This window comes from Lutjanus erythropterus, chromosome 4, assembly GCF_056507025.1.
Source record: "Lutjanus erythropterus isolate fLutEry1 chromosome 4, fLutEry1.hap2, whole genome shotgun sequence".
NCBI lineage: Eukaryota > Metazoa > Chordata > Actinopteri > Lutjaniformes > Lutjanidae > Lutjanus > Lutjanus erythropterus.
In genome coordinates, this window is record NC_139320.1 from 13,067,772 (window position 1) to 13,089,377 (window position 21,606).

At 39.1% G+C, this 21,606-nt stretch overlaps 1 protein-coding gene across 2 annotated transcripts in view; it reads left to right on the forward strand.

Moving 5' to 3' along the window:
* LOC146328148 (chloride channel protein 2-like) overlaps positions 1–21,606 on the forward strand; it is a 199,286-nt gene that overhangs the window by 99,461 nt on the left and 78,219 nt on the right. For both annotated transcript variants that reach the window (XM_084717003.1, XM_084717004.1), the window contains exons 4-9: positions 1,475–1,603; positions 3,481–3,614; positions 5,730–5,807; positions 13,169–13,247; positions 14,683–14,808; positions 16,677–16,761. In XM_084717003.1, the coding sequence (XP_084573129.1) occupies positions 1,475–1,603; positions 3,481–3,614; positions 5,730–5,807; positions 13,169–13,247; positions 14,683–14,808; positions 16,677–16,761 (631 nt within the window). The remainder of the gene's footprint in view (positions 1–1,474; positions 1,604–3,480; positions 3,615–5,729; positions 5,808–13,168; positions 13,248–14,682; positions 14,809–16,676; positions 16,762–21,606) is intronic.

Sequence of the window (21,606 nt, forward strand, 5' to 3'; positions counted from 1 at the left end):
AAGGATGCAGCTCTCTGACTTATTTACTGTAGCTGGAGAAAAACTTGTTAGCCAACAATTTTTATGAGTTCTTGGAGATAGTTAAACTCTGTTTATAGGGTTTTACTGAGACATCTGCATTGCATTGCAATTCAGTTGGATATTTTAAATGATCTGGCCCCACAATAGCTCGTAATTAGAGAAATACTGAACTGAGGATTGGGCCCTAGGGACAGCTGTTGGAGATATCAAAGTGTTTCCTGTGGTGACCAAAAAGGCTTAGTATTAGAAGCAAGGAGAGATAGTAGACACACACAAGGAAAAAACGTGTTTTTGAAAAAGGAAATGCAGATAGTTGTAGAAGGATTTGAGTGAGAGACAAGGGCAGGTATACGGGAGGCAGAAAGTGAGAGATTTAAGACAGAAAGAAGGAGCTGAAGTGGATCAAAGAAGGGCAGGACAGGTTGGATGGGAGACCTCTTATGCTATCAATCATCTACCTTCAAGGTGGATGCAGGAAACTGCAGGTGGAGGTAATGTGAACCACGGATTTATCAGTAAGTCAACATGCCAGGAAGAGGAAAGCAAACATCTTAAAACGATTGAAAGAAGTTGTGAGATCTGAAACCTTATGGGACCAGCTGTAATTCACATGGATTTCTCTGGCTCTGCGCCGGTCTGTTTGTGTGTGTGTGTAGGTGTGTGTGTAGGTGTGTGTGTGTGTGTGTGTGTGCTGTGCTCTCAAGGAGAAGCTAACCTAGACTTTAAGTTCCAGTTATGGCATACAGTTTTTTTAATTGGATCCAGAAGGTGACTAACCACTTGTGCTGAAGAGACATGCATGCATTTTTCCTTTCATTAAATACCTACATCTAAATGACAGCTGCCCTGTGTGTGTGTGTGTGTGTGTGTGTGTGTGTGTGTGTGTGTGTGTGTGTGTGTGTGTGTGTGTGTGTGTGTGTGTGTAAATCTAAAATAGTTCTTAGATTATGTTCTTATCCAACAATCTATAACTCTTTATAAAAATATATGTAAATCTTCCTCCCACCAATCAAACACGTGTCACCGACGTGTCTCCCTGTAATGGTGGAAATCGGTGGTCTCTACCATATTCAAGTCCGAGGCCAGCCCTATTATTATTCTTTTTTTAGGCCTATTTTCTATTTTCTATTATTCATCCTATTTCTTATATATTATTTTAAATGATTTGAATTTTATTATGCATTGACATTGTGCAAATGCTCAATTTAATTTTAATTTTATTTATTTATCTTGTGATTTTCTTTTATATAACTCAGTAGAAGTGTGAGGAAAAAAAATCTGAGGGGCATGAGGGGCTCAAGAACCTTTGTTATACAGTATGTTTATCCAAACTGTATATACATGCACACTCTGTTTTTCTCTTGCATTTTGTGTGCATCTGTGTTGCAGTTGTGGTTTACGTTCTCTTTCTTCGTCTTTCTTGGTTTGTGTTTGTGTGTGTATGTGTCCACAGCACAGAAGTGGATGTATGGTGGTCTGGACAGTAACGTGTTCCTGCAGTATCTGGCCTGGGTCACCTACCCTGTGGTCCTCATCACCTTCTCCGCCGGCTTCACCCAGATTCTCGCCCCACAGGCTGTTGGTACGACTAAAACAAACAAAACATAACACACACACACACAGCATGTAGCTAACCCATACATGCAACACATGAACACTAAAGACACCTCAAAGGGGAAATAGAATCGTATTAAAAGTATATTGTTTAAAAGTTAGGTTGATGAAATGATTATACAATCACCAGAAAATAATCAAATAAATAGCTGATAATCAAGGAATCGTTGTTTATCACACAAAAACATTCACACATAGTTGGTGCTTTACATTCTCAAATGTGAGGACTTGCTGTTTCTCACTGTTTTAGGTTTTTCATTGCTAATCAGACAAAACAATCAATTTGAAAATGGCGCCTTCATCTTTTTGAGCAATTTTCAATATATTTTTATATTTTTTTCTTGTCTGCTCCAAGAGCAGATTGCAGGAAGGAGAGAAATCCTCCACAAGTTCTGTGCACAATATAAAGTTGTAGTGTACTCTAAGATTCAGGTTAGGTTCGTCTGGACTCAGTGCAGACCCATCAGATGCCTGAAGTCATTTCTGCTACCGACCTTACTGTCACTCTCAGTAACAGAGGCTGATGAGATGCTCGTGCTCCTGAGAATCTGAGGTTTCATCTTCTATCAGTGTGACACTCCTCCTTTTTGGTCTGTCTAAGGAAATTTTATTATTATTATTGTTATTATTATTATTTTTATTGTTATTATTATTTTTTTTAAAGGTTATTTTTTGGGCATTTTTGCCTTTATTGACAGTGACAGCTGAAGGTATGACAGGAAAGGGGGGTGAAGAGACAGGGGATGACACGCAGCAAATGAGCCACAGGCGGGATTCGAACCGGCAGCCGCTGCAGAGGACTAACAGCCTCAATACATGGTGCGCACGCCCTACCGACTGAGCTATAGGGGCGCCCCATTATTATTATTATTATTATTATTATTATTATTATTATTATTATTATTATTATTATTATTATTATTATTATTTTATTTTATTTTCTAAAATTAAAAAAATTGTGAAAAATTTAAAGAGAAAGACAGGGAGTGCTGCACTAAGTCAAGAACAACAGTGTTGATGATTAAAAAAAGTAAGCAGTGAGTGTTAAAAAATTTGCTGTGGCAGCTAAACGTTAATCCAGAAGGTCCATGTGCAAAATTAGCAAACATCTTTTGCAGCCACATGTGTGGTTTGCCATAAGGAATATTTTGACATAAAGGTAAACAAAATCTTTATATGCTGACTTGCTGAGAGTCAGATGAGAGAATCACATCTGTTCACTAAATGTGAGGCAGCAACTGGTTAGGTTAGCTTAGCAGAAAGACTAACTTTTTCTTTTTGAAGTGTTAGGACAGGGATTGGAAATCTGTTTTTGTTTGCTTCTTTGTTTGTCTTTTTCCACTGTCTTTTTTTTTTAGGTTGTTTCTCTCTTTTTTGGTCTCTTTTTGTTTCTCTCCTGTGCTCAGAGGCATTGAATTAAACTTTTTATGGGAAGAACTTTATTTACATCCAAGTGCCAGACTGCCAGAAATAGTCCCACACATGAGCCCTCATAAAACTTTTCTTTGTACAGGTAAAAAACAAACAATTTATAATGTGTTAGTTAATGAGCTTTAGAGGTTGCCTTTGGGTGTAGTCAGGCTAGCATTTTTTTTCCAGTTTGCACTCTTTAGGCTAAGCTTACATCTGCTGGTATAGATTCATATTTACCATACAGATAAGAAAGTGACATTAATCATCTTATCTAATTATCAGCAAGTACTGACCAATCATGTTATATTTCCCAAAATGTTGTTTTAAGCCTCTTAAGTAATTGCGCAGTATTCGTTTTGTCAGTAAAGTCCACTTAAAAAGTCAGCTGTTCATTTAGTGTGTGTTGTGAGTGCCTGCTGTGCTCCCCTACAGGTTCAGGTATTCCAGAGATGAAGACCATCCTGAGAGGAGTTGTGTTGAAGGAATACCTCACCTTCAAAACTTTTGTGGCCAAAGTCATCGGCCTCACCTGCGCTTTGGGCAGTGGCATGCCCCTGGGCAAGGAGGTAACACACACACTCACTTACACACAAATAAATCAGCATTGCCCGCTTTATGGGCCCCCGAACGCTTTTATGTACTATATGCAGTCGGCAGTTTGTTAAGTTATAACAGACAGGATGGCCCAGTGAGGGCCAGAAACCTGACTTTGTCTGGGGATATTTTCAACACTACTGTATAGAGTAGATGGAAAAAAAAAGTGCTATTACAAATGAAATGTCTTCTACTTCAGTACCATGGACAGCGCCATGGATTTCTCAATGGCCCTGATTTTCCACTCGCTCACAAGTTTTGTAGATCGCAGACAAAAGCGTCCAGATCTGAAGCAAATCAACACACATGTGATCAAGGATCGCTGTGTGTGAACTGTTAAGAGATGCTATCCATGCTTCAGTAATAATAATCTAATGTGACTCCCAGTGAGCGTTTTCAATATGTTGTCTGTCTCTCATCAGTCATGTAGTGCGCAAAGCACAACATCTTCAAGGGTCACAAATATAAAGCGGAAAGTGGCGTAGAGTGAACAGCATAGCGATCTGAAGACTCTGAAAGTCATGTAGTTTGACCAAGGCTTTAGGCTACTGATATTTAAGACCCCAGATCAGGACCATCAGTTCTAACAAACATTAGTCAGATAAAGGCTTAATGAGTCAGGCAGACTAGATTAACATATTCAACTAAACAACTGCAACTCTGCTACTAGAGGATAGAGAAGGGGGAAGGGGGTTGAATTTTAGTAATTTTTCTAACAAGGGGGATGGCATCCCCCTCTAATCACCTCCTGACTGAATGCATCTGTGTGTGTGCACGTAGTTTTGATTGAAACTACCCTTCTACAAGATGCACTAAGCCTGGACACCGTGTGACACACACTGCACGAGCCGACAACTTTGTCAATCAGTGAGTCAATCAATATGTGACTCATAAGACGGAGATGAAATGCAAGCTGCTGAAACGTGTGTGGAGGAAAAACATGGGGTGAAATGATTCATGTGCTTCTTTATAATTGCTGATGAATTCTACATTGTTTTTTTAATGTTAACAAGCGCCAGAAAAACTCAAATGCTGACCCACATTGTTTGCTGACACAGTTTGAGTGATTCACGGCGTTGAATCCTTGTTTGCAATAAAATACAGAATCCAGACTGGCACCAAGCTGCTGTCAGGTTTGAATGCCAACTTACACAACATCCAGAATAAACCTTCAGTATTAGTGCAGAATACCAGCTTCAAATCATTATCGGTGTTCAAAAACCCATGTAGGTCAAAGCGAAGCGCAGGAACAATGGTAGAGCAGGTTGTAAAAGAGTCAGAGCACACATACAGAACTAACATGCTACAATACATGAAACACAGCCCTCTCCATCGCCTTAGTGTTACAGTTCCCTACCTCCCTGCAGCATGAATTACAGATGATTCATAAATGGCACACGATGGGCCGATGTGCTCAGGTTCAGCTCGAGAAAGTCTGGGCAAGGGGAAAAAATGAGAAAAAAAATAGTGGGAGGAAGGAGTGTTTAAAGTTGACGTGAGATTTTCTAAACCCAAAGGGAGGGAGGAGAATGTTTTTCCAGAGATTTTAGGATCCCCAACCTACCTATGCAGATGTTGTTTATGTCTTGTGGCTCCATCTGTGTGTATGTGTGTGAGGAATCCTAGTCTACACTATAATATACACAGTGTTTTGTAGCAAAAACAGTTTCAGGTAAGTATGGCATCCCCCAAAAGACTGCCTAGCCTGAAGACATAATTGTAGGAAAATATATTTTCTCCTCACACACACACACACACACACACACACACACACACACACACACACACCATGCTCACACCTAAGCCTCAGGCCATTTCTGCAGCTGCATCCACAGTTTGGATTCAGCGCAGGCCTCTGACTTCCTTTAACTTAAGCATCGCTTTTCTGATGTGATGCCCTCACTTTTAATCCTGTCAGTTCCACTTTGAACTTCATCCTCAGAATTTTTATATTTGCTGCAGACTTTGTTGTTGGTGGTGTGTTTTCAAAGAGTTTTTGTGTGATATCCTGTGCGACGCACAACAAACAGGAGGCTAGAGTGCTTTATAACTTCCCACCTGATCTGTATTGTTTTTCTCCTTGTCAGGGTCCATTCGTACACATCGCCAGTTTGTGTGCTGCTCTCCTCAGCAAGTTCATGTCTCTGTTCGGAGGAATCTATGAGGTCAGTCTGACTCATGTCCCTTTTTCTCACATTTTCTGTCACTCTTTTTCCATTTTGTTTAAGTGCTCAATTGATAATGCTGTTTTACTGATTTTACTGGCAGAAAATCTCTTTATTTTTCTCATTATTTCTTTTCATTATTGGTACACTTTACATTTCATACACCATATAATACCAACTCATGTTATTGTCCCATTCCATTATCTTCTCTTCTACACACAGCCCCTCAGGCTGTGTATGTGCTGATCTGTCTTATTGGTGAAGTTTGTTGGAGCTATATGAAACCTGAAAGGAATTTCTACAAATGCTACTCATGCAAAACATGCAAATACAACAGTATCTATCATAATATCTAGAAATGAACCTGAAGACTCTCCTAGTCGACTAGTAGTTGTTAGTTCAAGTCATTCCGCAGCTGTCATCACGTGCTTATTATATTAATTTAATTATTTAAATAGATGTTTTTGGGGCATCAGAAAATGGTTTGCATTCCAGTGCTGAGAGAGAACTGTTCTAAGTAACATTTTTAATACGAATAGTAGAATAGTATAGTTTATTATTATTTGTTTGTTATTATTTATATGTGTTCATATAAAGTATAACCTTACACAAGTCCCATTGCTCAAAACACGGGAATAACTAACTTCCAACATTACAAAAACAAATACTCGCAGACTTATCAACTCAATGGATGATGTATACTTACAGATTAACTCACTACAAACTTGCTCCTCAACTGCTTCACACCTCCTGTCCCTGCCAGAACCCGCTGTGTTTTTATCAACCCCGGACTCAGAGTCCTGGTCTGAGCCGCTGTAGATCACCTCTGTACTGTATTCCTGGTCGTCAGGCCTGTCAGTCTCAGAGGCTGTGTACATTATAATGGGACAGCTAATAACAGCTACAGCACAGTTATCAGCAGTGCATCAGTAATAAAGGTGCCCCAGGAAAAAAAGGTCCGGGTTGCAACAGTCCCCTGATAATTTTGTTCCAGGCCTCACAGCAGGGTGCAGCTCCCAAATAGAGTTTGAGTTTGCTTTTTTTTAACAGGTAAATAAAAACTAAGCCTAAGCCTCTTTTGACAGGCTAACAGTTTAGTTAACTATTAGGAAGCAGCAGTAATTAACAATATAGATGTAACTTTTTAAATGAAAAATAAAAACTTATAAACTAAAAAAAAAAAATAGTACAAATTGGAAAATGTATGTCATTGGTCTGGTTAGTGCTAGGTGGCCTCAGCAGCAGAAACAATCATCACCTTTTAAGATGATTATCATTCGTTTGGAGTCATGTTTTGGTGAATTTAAGTCCAGTTTTCATTGTTCTGTTTTTGGTCTCCACCAAATCCTGAAGGAAATATCTGTCTCTCTAGCAGTTAAATGCTTCACTGTGTTCACCAGCTAGTCTCTAACTGTGTTTGTCTTTTAGAGCTTTTAGAGCTTGTCCTTCAAAGCCTGCCTTACAACAGGAGTTTTGAGAGTGAACCAAAGCAGTGAAGTTGTGAGCCACGCACAAGTTGATGCTTTAATTCTGAGCAGCTCAAGTGGATTTGCATCAATTCCAAAAATTGATCAGGAAAGCAGCAGGTTACACCTTCAGGGAGAATGATTATATAAGAGAGGGGAGGAAATGAGATAAAACAAAAGTTCAGGCAGGTGTTTTTAAAGGCTAAGAGGAATGGGTGGAAAGGAAAAGCTGACATTTTCCATGTGTTTGAGGGAGATTAAGAAGAGAAAGACAGAGGGATAAGTCTGAAAAAAATGAAACATAAAGACAGCAGGTGAATCACTGAGAAAGGAGTGAAGAACAGAGAATAAAGGAGAAAGAAAACAAGTAGGAAACTTCCAACACTGCTGTTTTGGGGGACTGTTGAGGATTTCAGCCTGATGTCGCATTAATGTTTTTCACACTGTACATCTGTCTGTTTGGGTCTGGTCTGTTAATGCATTTGAGTGGAGAGAAAATAAGACAGGAGATTCAACACCTGTCAAAAGGCTCTTGATTTTTAGTCTCCTTCTGTTTGTTCCTCTATCATTTATTTGTTCAGCTAAGAAATTGAAAAAAAATAGCTTTGCACACAGACACAAAATGCAGATATTTTCACTTTTTCCTCAGGAATAGATTTCTTTCGAGCCACTTTCATAAATGTTTAATCAGTCTGTTATTTGTCAGCAAATTGGATATTTTTCTTCTTCAAAATTAACTTTGCTCAGAGAAAGATGCAGTGAGATAGAGATGAAATTTTATAGGGGAAATGAATAGAAGGATGGGGAAGATGCAGATTGACTAGGGGGAAAGGAAAGCAAAAGTATTTACTTCTTCTTCATAATCTCCTCCTTCTTTTGGTCCTTTTTCTTCTTTTCCATCTTTTCTGTCCGATGGGATAGGAGACCATGAGCTTTAGGAAGGCAGAGAAAGCCTTGACTCTCATCTCTTCCTTTTCTGAAGATGCAAGCATCCCTCTTGGGGGGTAGGATGGTGGCAAGAAATGAGGGTTTGAAGAGAGTACAGAGGCCAGTGAGACACAGAGACTGGTTGGTTCTAGAGACCCAAAGTCCCCAAACTGCATCCACAATATGGCCTTAAACTAAAGGAACCAACTGTTTTGTGGTCCACTGCATTGGCAAAACAGATATCTTTATGTAAAGATAATTTGGAGTATCAACTGGATTGGCCATACAAGTTCAGAGAGTACTTTAAACATTATATACTCACAGTACATGGCAAAATGTATGTGGGCACCTGCATATACACCATAAGTCATGGTTGAACTTTGAAGCCATGTGCTTCAATATGGTTTCTACCAGATTTTAGAACCTGGCTGCAGGAATTTGTGCCCATTCAGAGAACAGAGCATTAATGAGGTCCAATGCGTAGTGGCTTATTAGTGGTCCTCTAGACCGACCCATAGACGAATCCCATGTGACGCCCCTGTGACCTCATTTGTCTGTCCCTTCCTAAGTCTGTTTTATAGTCTGACAGTGCTTTGGTTATGGTTTGTTTAGGCATAAAGACCACGCTGGTTACGGCAGGGCAGTGGTTCGTAAATTTTCTCTGGCGTGCTGCCTTTCAGGGGCTGAAAAGACTTCACACCTCATACCCCACAATATTTATCACAGTTTTAATAAGCAACTAATAAAAAAGGATCCATTTTAAATTCTTGTGAGGTAAAAGAAAACACGATAGCACTGACTTTTGTTTGCAGCAACTTGAGTCTCCTATTGAGAAATACAGTATCACTCCATAGCCCCTCTCTCAACTGCAGAGACCATCAGATGCGGTTTCACTTGCACGTCTCACGCAACAGAAATGCTCTCATTATAAGCTATGCAGCTATGTACCAGCTCTGTGCAGGTTCATGTCTCAGCTGCCTCACACAGGCATAACTGCAACCTGAGACATTTATTTACACTTCAAGTCTATTTTTTTATGTCAATATGTGCATAAATGTGAGGTTGATGCCCAATAAAAAATATATATCTAACTTAGGCAGAGCAGAGTGTGCTTCTGACACAGAGATGAGCTCATGCATTACTCTTTGTAATCCCACAGACTCTCCCTTCACTTTACCTAGCAGCTGGGAGGCAAGACAGGGGAACTTCCTGAACTTCCACTGCAGTGTTTATTCATGTGCAAACTATTCATTTACTGCTAGTAAATGTATCATGATATATTTATACATATCAACAGAAAACTGTACAGAAAGTCTGGCTGCTCATTTGCTGCAGATGCTTTTACAGAGCCAGTAGAGACAGATGCTTCAGCGTGGCGTGAATTCTGTAGTTGTGCAAATGTGATGTTTGCAGTGTAGACAAAGGGTAATAACGCCATTTTACAACCCAACAAGCAAGAGTCATAATTTACACTGGAGATCTTTGTCACATGAACACAAACAGTTTGTTTTGGGGGACTGTTGGATGGGGTTGAGGTCAGGGCTCAGTGCACACCAGCCAAATTCTTCATCACTAAGCTCAGGAAAGCCATTTCTTAATGAATGTGCTGAAACAGAAATGTGCCATCCACAAGCTGTTGTTTAAAATACTAAAGCACTCGCTGCATATCAGTGCTGCAGCATTAAGTCTTCCCTGAAACCGAGCTAAGGGGCAGAGCTCAAATCATGGTGCAGCACCAGTAAAATAAATGGATAAGATGCCCTCAAACTTTTGATCATGTATTATAATAATAATTAGTATTATAAGATACACTTTGGACATCTGTTTCAGTGACGCACATTTTAACATAAAACCTTGGAGCTGCTTAAAGAATTGCATAATGTTTCCTCAGTCAGAAATGCAAAGGTCTTGCAATTTCAAAACTTCACTTGTTAAGACAAGATGACCTGCAGGAATAATACTGTATATAATTTATGGAATAGTTCAGCCAAATAAAAAGCAACTGTTCAATCTCCAGGCAAATTCCAAAACTGAGTTAAAAAAATGTAAAAAAAAACCTTATTGCATCTGAAGGGTAATTTGTTGCAACGTAGAGCATATATACAGCCTTGAACATGAGATACATAACAAAAGCATGAATCTAAAAAAATCAAACACATATTAATGCGTACGACATGAATTCTCACGAAACACAGTGTATAAAGGGAATAGCAAAACATCAAATCAGTGGTTAAATTGCTGCCCAGACTCATCACCGGCTGGTGAATGAACATCAGCAGTTACATTACAGTTGCATTTTAGATGAAGACAGTTCTCACCCTGCTGGATGTGGCTTTTAATAATCTGAATGTCCATCCAGGGGTGAGAAAATGGTTTGAGCCTTTGAAATTGCTGTGTTGGAGACAGTGTGAGATGGGTCAGACAAACAGATTATTTTTATTTGAGATAATGTGGAGAAACGTGCAAGAGTCTGACATCCACTTAGAGAGTCAAGTGTTGCGTTGACTGGCGATGCGTCGTAGGAAACTTCAGTCAGCTTTTCTTTAGATGGTGGTTTACTGTGGTCTTCCTATTGAAAACAGTGAACATCTATGTTGACATTTAGCTCACACTGTAAATGTTTTTCTCTCTTTAATGTTTCCATCTGCCTGTCTACCTTTTTATTTCCCTCTTCGGTAATCATCATCCTCATCATCTCCCTTTAACCCCTGTTACTCTCTCCCACTCTCCCCTCCCTCTGGAGTGTTGTGCTGCATTTTATTGCATATTAATGCTGAGAGTGTGTGTGTGTGTGTGTGTGTGTGTGTGTGTGTGTGTGTGTGTGTGTGCGCACGTGTAGTGTCCCTCTGCTGCAGTATCTCGTCCTCTTCAGAGTTTGAAGTACACTCTGCTAATGCAGTCAGTGGGCTGTAAAAAGCAGCTTTTTGTTTCAGTGTGCTTTTAGACAGCATGCTGTACATTAAAAACTCCACCCACGTGTATGTGTACTCCACACACGCAATGGAGAATATCATTGTTTGAAAAAGGCACACACGGGATCAGATATAATTGAAAAACATGTCTTTATCAGCTCTGTGAGGGTCAGTTGATTTAGCAGAAACTTTGCTGCAAAAACACTGGAGACTTTTAAATTACGTTAACTTGGATACAATTATTGAAAATCAGACTATTTGTTAAAAAAAGAATGATGCACACAGAGTTGGTATTGGTGCTTAAAAAAGGGTAATCATTGTTCCTGAGTAGCTTGACTTTGTCTGTTACTCTTATGCTTCCTGAAGGAGCCTGGGAGTAAGGTAATTCACTTGCACACTTCCCAGCATGCAGTATTCAGTCTCTGGAATATGCTTATAAGTTTTTCCTTCTTGTTTCCCCTTACATTTTTTAAAATCATCATATTCTTTATGTTTTATATCAGCTTGTTAATACTGAGGGAAATATGCAAACCCAAGAATATTGGGGTATATGTTTTTTTTTAAATTCCTCTCCTTAATATAAAAATGTTCTGTTTTTTTTGTGCATAATTTTTGCCACATTTCCTCCAAATCTAGACTGACATTGTTGAGATATTCAAAGACTTTGGGCCTGATACAAGAACAAACATGGAAACATTTTTACACCAGTGATTTAAGTGAACTTGTTGTATTCATCAGTTCTGTCATACTTTTATTGTACTTTGAGTCATGCAATAAGAAAATATGGCTGCCATAACATGTAATGCATGCATGTTAGTGCAGTTTAGTCCCTCTCTGTCCTGTCTGCGTTCGTTTTCAACATGGCGGTCTGATGAGTAGGTTTCCCATATTACAGCTAAACAGTGCACTAAAATATGAGCCATAATTTATCAGCACTGCCTAGTCTGATAGTTTGATCAGAGATTTGTGAGTGAGTTCAGATACCACTTTCTTCTTTCTTTTCAAACTTTATTCTTATTATGAAGTGCATATTTGTTTTGATGTGAGGTTATTGTGTTCTGTTGTGACCTCTAGTGGCAGTGATTGTTGATTCTAGCACCTTTAAATGTAAGATGAGTGATTTTGTAGAAAGATAGTTGATTGTTAAGTGAACCTAAGGACAAAAATACAGGTTAAGGTTACTATATAATATAACAGGAAACGTTCTTGCATGAGGCCCAATGTGTGGCTGCATAAAATGTGTTTGTAATGACTGACTCAACTGTGAACATCTAATCACAACGTGGTTAGATGAAAAGGAATGTGTCATAATGTTCTGTATTCCTGCAGTCATGAAAATGTTTAACAAAATTCATGGTCAAAGTGATTTAAACTCAGAAGAAGCGAAAATATTCCAGCCTGCTGGCATTTTTTAAAATATTCATTCAAGATTAACGTGTTTTGCAGTGTAAGCTGTATTTGCAATATCTTTCTTGACCACCCCTTTATATTACTCCGTGACCATCTTTCTATGTGTGTGTGAGAGCTGCAGTACAGCATGCTAATCAGAGTTCCACACTGTAAGTTTGTAAGACCAGGATAAGCCACTGAGTGTACAGTGAAAGGAAGCATGCACGCACACACACACACACACACACACACACTAACCTCTCTTTATCGCTGCCATGCTGCTTGAAGGAAACCAGTCTCATAGGAATGAAGGTAAGTAAGATCAGGCATGTCAAAAAATAATTCCCAGGGTGCACCGTGATCCTCTGCCCTGCAGTCATGCAGCTCAGTCTTTTCATTTATTCTTACATCTGTCTGACTGTAACTTCTCAACTAATCAGACCCTCATCATTATTCTCTTAAAGACAGACAATACAGGATGCCCCTGGGATGAACTGTTCAGCTGTGACGTTATTTAAGGGCCTTTAAAGCATGATGCCACTTTACCCACTTTTTCTTTCTTTTTTCTTTGTTTGTCAGTAGTTTAAAGAGAATGTCTGCACAGTTATTGAATGATCATTGTGTTATATTCCATTTTGACTGAAATGTATCTGTGTGTGTGTTTCAGAATGAGTCGAGAAACATCGAGATGCTGGCAGCAGCCTGTGCTGTGGGAGTGGGTTGCTGTTTTGCTGCACCCATAGGAGGTGAGTCTTCAGAGCAAAATTTATAGTGACATACTGTAAGTCTGGAGGTGTGTGATATTTAATACATGTTTTATCACATTTAATATCGACTGTACATCACCCAGTAACACATAGTAAGCTTTATGTTGCTCAGTGGACATATTATAGTGACAGCTCCATCTCTTTCTGAGCACCTAATATCGTGTCATGTTAAATTTAGGGCCTCAGTACATGCTAGTACAAGTCTCACAGCACGAGTGAAATCATGTAGCACACTGCCTGTGCTTGTTCAGTCATTGTACACCTCCCATAACACTGTCCAGGTAATACTGTGTGGGAGAAAAGCGGTCGAGTGGACTCTCTTTGGTTTCAAAAATAAAGATCATGCTCCAACAATCAAGAACAGATGTAAGTGTAGATGCTGATGAAACAGTTACTTGTGTGCGGTTCAGTCATCATGACACAAATACAACTTATACTGCTTCAAATAGAATTTGTGAGCTTGAGCAGAATGGACACCAAAACTGTCAGCATCTAAAAGCCACCAAGGATAAAAATTGAGCAAGCTAGTGAGAAGGTAACATGCAGTATATGCCAAGGCATGATGAATCCTTGATCAACATTTTCCAAGGACATATTATAAAATTATAAGGAAAAACACTACAACTAAAATTAGAATGTATAGACTTACCATCCAGTTAAAAATGAACTTCCATGAGCTTCATTATTTCAGACATTATAAGCATACACATAACAAATATCTGTTGATAGAACAACCACTAGTATTAGTGTCAGAGCTTATATATGGAAAGTATAAAAACATTGATCGTGCTTGGAACAGACACAAAAACAAAAGAAAGAATAAAATCAAATCAATAAAGACACACAGGACAATTTTGAACAAACAAGCAAATAATAGAATATTTTTAAACCCAGTCATGTCAAATGCAGAGGCAATGATGCAGGCCAATCTTCTGCCATAGAAATAAGAGTGAGGAGGGAAATTTGAAATGTACGTAGGACTTGGTCTGGCCCTCATTGTCCCCTGCTCATTCTGGCATCTCCAGCATTGCTGGGGTTTGTATTAGCTTGGATGGGGTCCAGTAGACTCTTTGTATATAAACTCCTCTCGTGAACATGGTGAATACGACTCTGTTTGAAGGCAGTAATCGTCACAAGGATTCTGCATATCCAGAAATGTCCATTTCACTTACTTAAGATTCTGTGTATTCATATTTTAAATGCCACATATTTATACTCTGTACCTCTTTGACAAGGATGCCATTATCAGTACATTACATGAGTGTTTTTGTACTCTGTTAGTAATCATGTGTGACCTGGGCTTTTGTAAGTACTTTATCATTTTCAGTACATAATGGCCAAAATGTGACCAATTAAATTTAACATTTAAATGGCATGTAATGTGTGTGTCTGTGTGTGTGTGTGTGTGTTCCAGGTGTGTTGTTTAGTATTGAAGTAACATCCACGTTCTTTGCGGTGAGGAACTATTGGAGAGGTTTCTTTGCTGCTACCTTCAGTGCCTTCATCTTCAGAGTACTGGCCGTCTGGAACAGAGACGAAGGTAAGGCCGACATGTGCTCAGAATAAGATCTATTAATGAGAAGTGAGAACAAAGGCATGTGTACCTGATGAAGAGCCGACCTGGACTCCAAACGTTATGGTCTTTCTGAATAAATTAAAGAAAAAATATTTTTGAAAGGGAGCTTTGTACAGTGTTCAACCAGAGCCCTTATTAAACAGATATTTGGACTCAACATCTGGACAGAAAAGATGTGCGTACGTTTTAAACACTGACCGCTGGAATGATTTAAAATGCAGTTGCAGTTGAGTGAAGTTTAAACCTAGATTCAGAGTTAGATTGATCATTTTGACTGTTTGCATTGATGTATTTCAGAAAGATGCTTAAATTTACAGGGATAGTTCAGATTATTTGAAGTCAGGTTGTACGAGGTACTTATCCATAGTCTGTGTATTACCTACAGGATACCAGCATGGAAGTTAAGCAATGTGCTGCTGTGGACAGGGTTAGCAAAATCAGTATCTGTTTATGTGTACATTATATGGCCACTTTACCTTTCCATCAGACAGCCTTTTCCAACAGAAAACTGCCATTATATAAGCCAAATATCTCCCTCTCAAAACTCACCAGACACCAGAGCAAACAAAGTAATTTTACCTTGCAGATCTACTGCTGCCTCAATCAGTCGGCTAGTTTGTATTGGCTTAGTTGTGTTTAAGTTTTATGTGACTTTGGTGTTTTAAAGGGCTAATTTGGACTCACTGACGTCACACAATAACTCAGACAAACTAACCGATCAAAGCAGCGGTAGACCAGCACCTTGTGTGTTCGACATGGTAACAGTACCATTTTTGCAGATGGAGTCTTGTTGCTTTGGAGAGACTGATAATAGTTGGGGTTTCAAATCAGAAAATGCTGTGTGATGGCAAGGTTAAGTGGTCAAAATATTCTAAATACACTGTACACACTGTCGTACCGATACTGATTTTTTTTAAGAGGGCCCTTTTTCATGTGGCTAAAAGTGTTCTTGCGTCTGACTGTGTCCACAGCTGTACATTTCTTTGCTGCTTCTCCAAACTGGGGGCATGCCGACTGCCCTCTACTGTAGATAACACACTGACTATGGTACCTCACACAACACCTCTTAAAATAATTGGAACTATCCCCTCCATAAAGATCCATATCCACAAATATTAAGGTGTTGAAGGTAAAATTCATTTGACACATGTTTTCTGTGCAGTTGTGCAGCCACACATCTGTTTTGGCATTGCAGGAGAAGCACGAGTGTAGCTGCTGACATTAATGCTGGCTCTGCTCCATTTGAGTGTCCCAGTAAATCATGGCGGTCACTCAATTTTCAAAGTATCAGGGCCCTGGACATGTAACACTGAAATGGAATGCAGCCATCCTTGATGTTATTACCTGTGCTTTTCTTGCTGTGTTTGACATGTCGTTATGTCTACTGTGAAAATGGCCTATTGATCAGCAAAGAATGACGACACGCAGGCTGTGGGGGAAGTGTTATTTCCACCACAGTAGAAAACTAACTATAGTTTCAGTTTCCAGCTGTAGATGTTAAAACTCTGAGCCAATCAGAATGTTTCGTCAGGATTTCCAGTGCCTTGTTAAAACAAGTTTTCAACAACAATTTTTCCAGCCCTGTGTTTACAGAACCGTGGTCTGGCTTTGTTAGGTTAGGAGTTCTGGTCAGCACCTCCACAATGAGCTGAACTTTTTGTTTACTTCTCACTCGTTACCGAACTTGAACTGCTGTAACACTTGTACAGCGCGCTGCAGCTGATTGCAGAACCCTAGACCTTGTCCTGGACCTCGTCTTATGATTTGGATGATTTGTTTTGGCAGCAGCTTGTTCTCTCTCCTCACTATTGTGTCACACTCTCTTTCTCCAGAAACCATTACAGCCCTTTTTAAAACCCGCTTCCGGCTAGACTTTCCCTTTGACCTCCAGGAGCTTCCTGCCTTTGCCGTTATTGGGTGAGTCTTGATTGATCAATGTAGAGTTTCACAAATACATATAGGCAAGGGTTGGGGACATGTTTAATTTCAGTTTAGTTTCTAAAGTATTTCTAAAGTCAATCAGTCAGTTAGTGAGGCTGGCAGGTGGTATTGCTGACCTGCACTCCTCTGCTTCTGATCTTACTGTAACCCTACCCAGTCACACCCCTCATGACTCTCATACAGTGCTATATTGAATGAAGCTGTTAAACTGTGGAACACTTAAAGAACATAGTGAAACTACAGTTTCTCTGCCTCTTTTCTTCAGTCATTTTCCTCACTCTTCCTGCTTTCCTTTTTATCTCTCTCAATTTGTACTCCTCACTCTCATATATAGTGTACTATTAGATAAAATGATGAATAGATTCTCATTACCTTGTTTGGAATAATAAATTGGCAGACATTGTAATCATATTTTTACCTTTGCTCCTCTGTCTCCATCACTCTCATTCCTCTCCACTCTACCTGGCTTGAAAACATGTATAGTGATGTTGTGGATTCACTTGACACTTGCAAGATTCTGGACGAATTTACCACAGCATTTCTCTCTAAAACTCAACCAGGCAAGTACTAGAAGAAGGAGAGTGAGAGTGATGAAGCTGCTATAACAGGCAAAACAATCCCAAGGAAACTGAGACATCGAGTAGACTCTGCTGCCTGATCTTTTTTGCCATGTAAAATTCAATTTCACTTTGTGTTTTGTTTTTAATGCACAGTTAAAAATTGCACAATTTGTGGGGACAGCTGGGAACAGGCCACAAAAAATGGGGGTTATCCCCAAATAAATGGGGAAGTTTGGTCGCCCTACTGCAAGAGGGAAGTGTATAGCACAGCTTAAGTTGTTAGCAAAATGCTAGATAACTGGCTATGACTGATAAAAAAATAGCTAACTAGACTGTTTTTATTTTTTCAACAAAGACAAGCCAAGCATGTTAACATATCTAAGTACAGGAAACAGGAAAGGAGAACGTTTGACCCGCAACAGTTATCGTTAATTGATTATTGATTGATTATTAATCGCCAACTATTTTGATAATCGATTAATCAGTTTGAGTCATTTTTTAAGAAAAAAAAGTCAAAGATTTCAGCTTCTCAAATGTGAATATTTTTTGGTTTCTTTACTCCTCTAATATCAAAATGTAGACAAATCTTTGGGAAACACTGATCAACATTTTTCACCATTTTCTGATAATTTATAGGCAGACAGCTATTAATTGATTTATCAAGATAATAATCAGCTGATTAATGGACTATGAAAATAATCATTAGTTGCAGCCCTAGAGAAAGTTGCCTGAGGCACCAAAACGGGCAGCAAGAGTCAACTCACCCTCAGTCATGTAGACACCCCAGTCTTAATGAACATATGCACCAGTGCCTCCTGAAGCTGGACGAAAAGTTCTGAGTCTAAATTAATTTCTTGTATGTTTTTAGTCAGTTAATTTATTTTAGTTAGTTCTGCAAATACACAATACTGTTCAGTTAACTAAAATTTTTCAGTTAAATATAATATCCTTATTTACAAAGTAAATGCCCTTTACAAACTTTCCTTGAAAGAAATTTAACAAATGCTGAGCTGCAAATGAACACAGATTTGATTTACCGTGAAAGTCTATAGAAAGTTCAAACAAATTCAGACAATGACTCATTGTTTTTGGCTATAAGGTTGTCCTGACAGGTTTCCCCATTTTGCTGCGACTGCAGTATAAATTCAGATATTATTCAGGAGCTGTGCTCACTGTAGCTTGTGAAGGTGTTACTTCAGGGTAGCCTGCGTGAGTCACCTAACATGGATAATTCAGCCTGCAACAGTTGCTAGCGCACTGAGGCATGTCTTATTTTATCCTGCCTTAGCCCGAGGGCTCCTCCATGGCTGTGAATGAGACCATGGGCTCCTGGAAGGAATCTGGTGGAGAGAAGGGAGAGGTGTTCTCCCTCCCCCTCACTCTCTCTCAGATGAGAGCACATGCCTATGTGTAACTCTGTGTAGGCTGCCCAAGAGAAGAAAATCCCTTTTTTTCCTTTTCTCTTCCTTTGTTCTTCATCTTTTGGCTGTTTTTTTGCACAGAGGTGTGAACACCCACTATCGCATCAGTGGCATGCACATACAGTACATTTAAAGGAATAGTTTGGATTTTTTGATGTGGGGTTTTATGAGGAACTTATCAGTAGTCAGAGGTAGAACTGCACTATATGATTTAAAAAAAAGTCATATTGAGATTATCTTGACTGAAATTGTGACACCATTGTTACACCTGGAGAACATGATTTTTAGACCAGGGCATCTCTGCAGCACTACAGGTGTTTATTCTCACATTTTTCATTCATCAAAAAATTGCAGGGTTCTGCAATTTGGATATTACACTTGGCCATAATATGATTTTGATAAAATTGTGATTAAATGAGTGGCCCATTAGTTAGTACGGTATATTTTGAATATTTTCTCTGCTTCACTTTGTTGTCAGACAGCCTTTTCGAACAGGTAAGCGCCGTTATACAGGCCAAATATCGCTCTTTCCAAACCAACTAAAGTCCTTAAGGAAAATCAGTAATCTTACCTTACAGGAAACAATTAGTTGCTGCTTTTATCTGTTAGTTTTTTGCGTCATCGTGTGACTTTGGTGTTTTAAAAGGTTAGTTCATATTTCACAGAAGTCACATAATGACAAAAACAAACTAAGAGATTGCACAGCAGTAGACCTGCAACTCCTGTGGCCTGTGAGGTACAATTACAGATTTCATCCATGGAGTCTGGTTGGTTTGGAGACAATGTTGTTTGTCTTATGTAACAGCAGTTTCTTGTCAGAAATGACTGTCTCACAGAAAAGTAACCATCCAGCATCTACTGTAGGTAATATACTGACTATGGATAAGTAGCCCATACAACCCTACTTTAAATGAACTATGAACTATCTCTTTAACACAGCCTCCAGCATGTTCAGTCCCAGTTTTACACTGTGCTGTAGTGTGTGTATGCGCACTGTGTGTGTGTGTGTGTGTGTGTGTGTGTGTGTGTGTGTGTGTGTGTGTGAGGAGGAGGAGACGACAGTGTGCTGGTGCATCCCTGTAGTTTCCATCTTCCCCTGCCAGTAGCTGTCAAGCAGAGAAAGTCGGTCAGTGTCTCAGTCAACTAGGCCAGAAAGAGTTTGTTCTGTGGTACAGAACACGCTGCCAAGGGCATGTCTTTGAAGAGTCACACATTATTCTACTTACTGTTCACACCTGAAGGCTGTAGGAGTGAGGGTCACTGGGACACAAGGAGGCGGAACTCCATACAGTACATTGACTATATAGGTAGTGTGTGCGTACATACATTCATAAAGTCTTTTCATAGTTGTGAAAACATTGGGTGACAGCCTTCACCTCACACCCCAATTTTCACAATACCCTCATTGTGCTGTGTTGTATTTTATATTGTGGTTGGAAAAAAATTTTTTTTTTGAAAAGCATTTGAGGTTCAAGATGCTCTGTGGAGTTGTAAACAAACAATGCAGTGTTCTTCATTGTGTGTGTGTGTGTGTGTGTGCCCTTGAGATCTAAAGAACGTGTGGAATGTATTTCCTTCCTTCTAAAACATTTATAAAGATGGTTTTCTTTTGAATATAACCTTGCTTACGTTGGCTAACAGTCCTCTTCTGGCACAATGTTATATCACCAGCTGTTGATCAGAGGAATAGTGTGAACCATCAGCAGAAATGTGGATCTGATCACCTCTGTGCTTTTTATTTGTACTCATTTGTACCCACACCAGAATATTGGATAGTGTATACAAAACAGGAATCCACTCATTAACACTTTAGAGTATTGCACCACTTGTGATCAAAAACTTCATACCTTAAGACTAATCACTGTTAAACTGGCCAAGTTGCCCTGAACTGGTCAGTAGCCAATAACGTTATTTCCACCAGGGTGTAAATTTATTAGTTAATTGGTTTGTCGTCACGCAATAAGCAATTATGTTAGATACGTCATTTCAAGTGTTAATTCAAAGCTGTCAAACATTCTGTTTTCAGCCTCTCAACTCTGTTAACTTACTGCTTTCCTCCATTTTATTTTAACTGCAAATTGAATGTCTTTTGGTTTTGGACTAGTGGTTGAACAAAACAAACAATTTGATGACATCAACCATGGGTTCTGGAAAATAATGATCGCTGCCAAGCTGCTTTTGTTTTTGGTGTGGTTTGTTTGTCTGTTTGCATTTATCTCTCATCAGGATAACGGGAAAACTACTGGCCTGATTTTCATGAAACTTAGTTGAAGTGTGGAGCATAAGCCAAGGAAGAACCTCTTAAAAGTTTGGACGAGATCCAAATCACGCCACAGAGTTTTTTTTTTCACTTTTGTTAATATCGCGAGACTAGTAGATTCGGCCTTGGTGGAATAAATGCCACACATCTTGAAATACAGTAGATATTAGTGAAGTTCAGTGGTGACTTTATACAGAACGCAGCTGTTATGGAGCTGTTATGTCATTTCATGAGTGTAACTGGTACAATTATAACAATACTTTTTTCTCAAACTAAAGTGTGGCTACGGAAAAACATAAATATACTCATATAATCCAAATATTTTACTCTTACTTATGTCCAAATGTGAATTGTCTGCAGGAAATTCCACCACAAATCTTAAGGAAAAATGTTCAAACCTCATGTTTAACGAGAACAAACAATAATGTTGAGACTTGAGATTTTCATATCATAGAAGTGTCGACTATGGGCCTTAGTTTTTTCATTTGGTCCTTTATCAGGGTACAACTACAAAGAACACATACAGGCACACATGCGGTGTTTTCCTCGGCTGCACAACAGGGGCAAAGACTTCCTCATC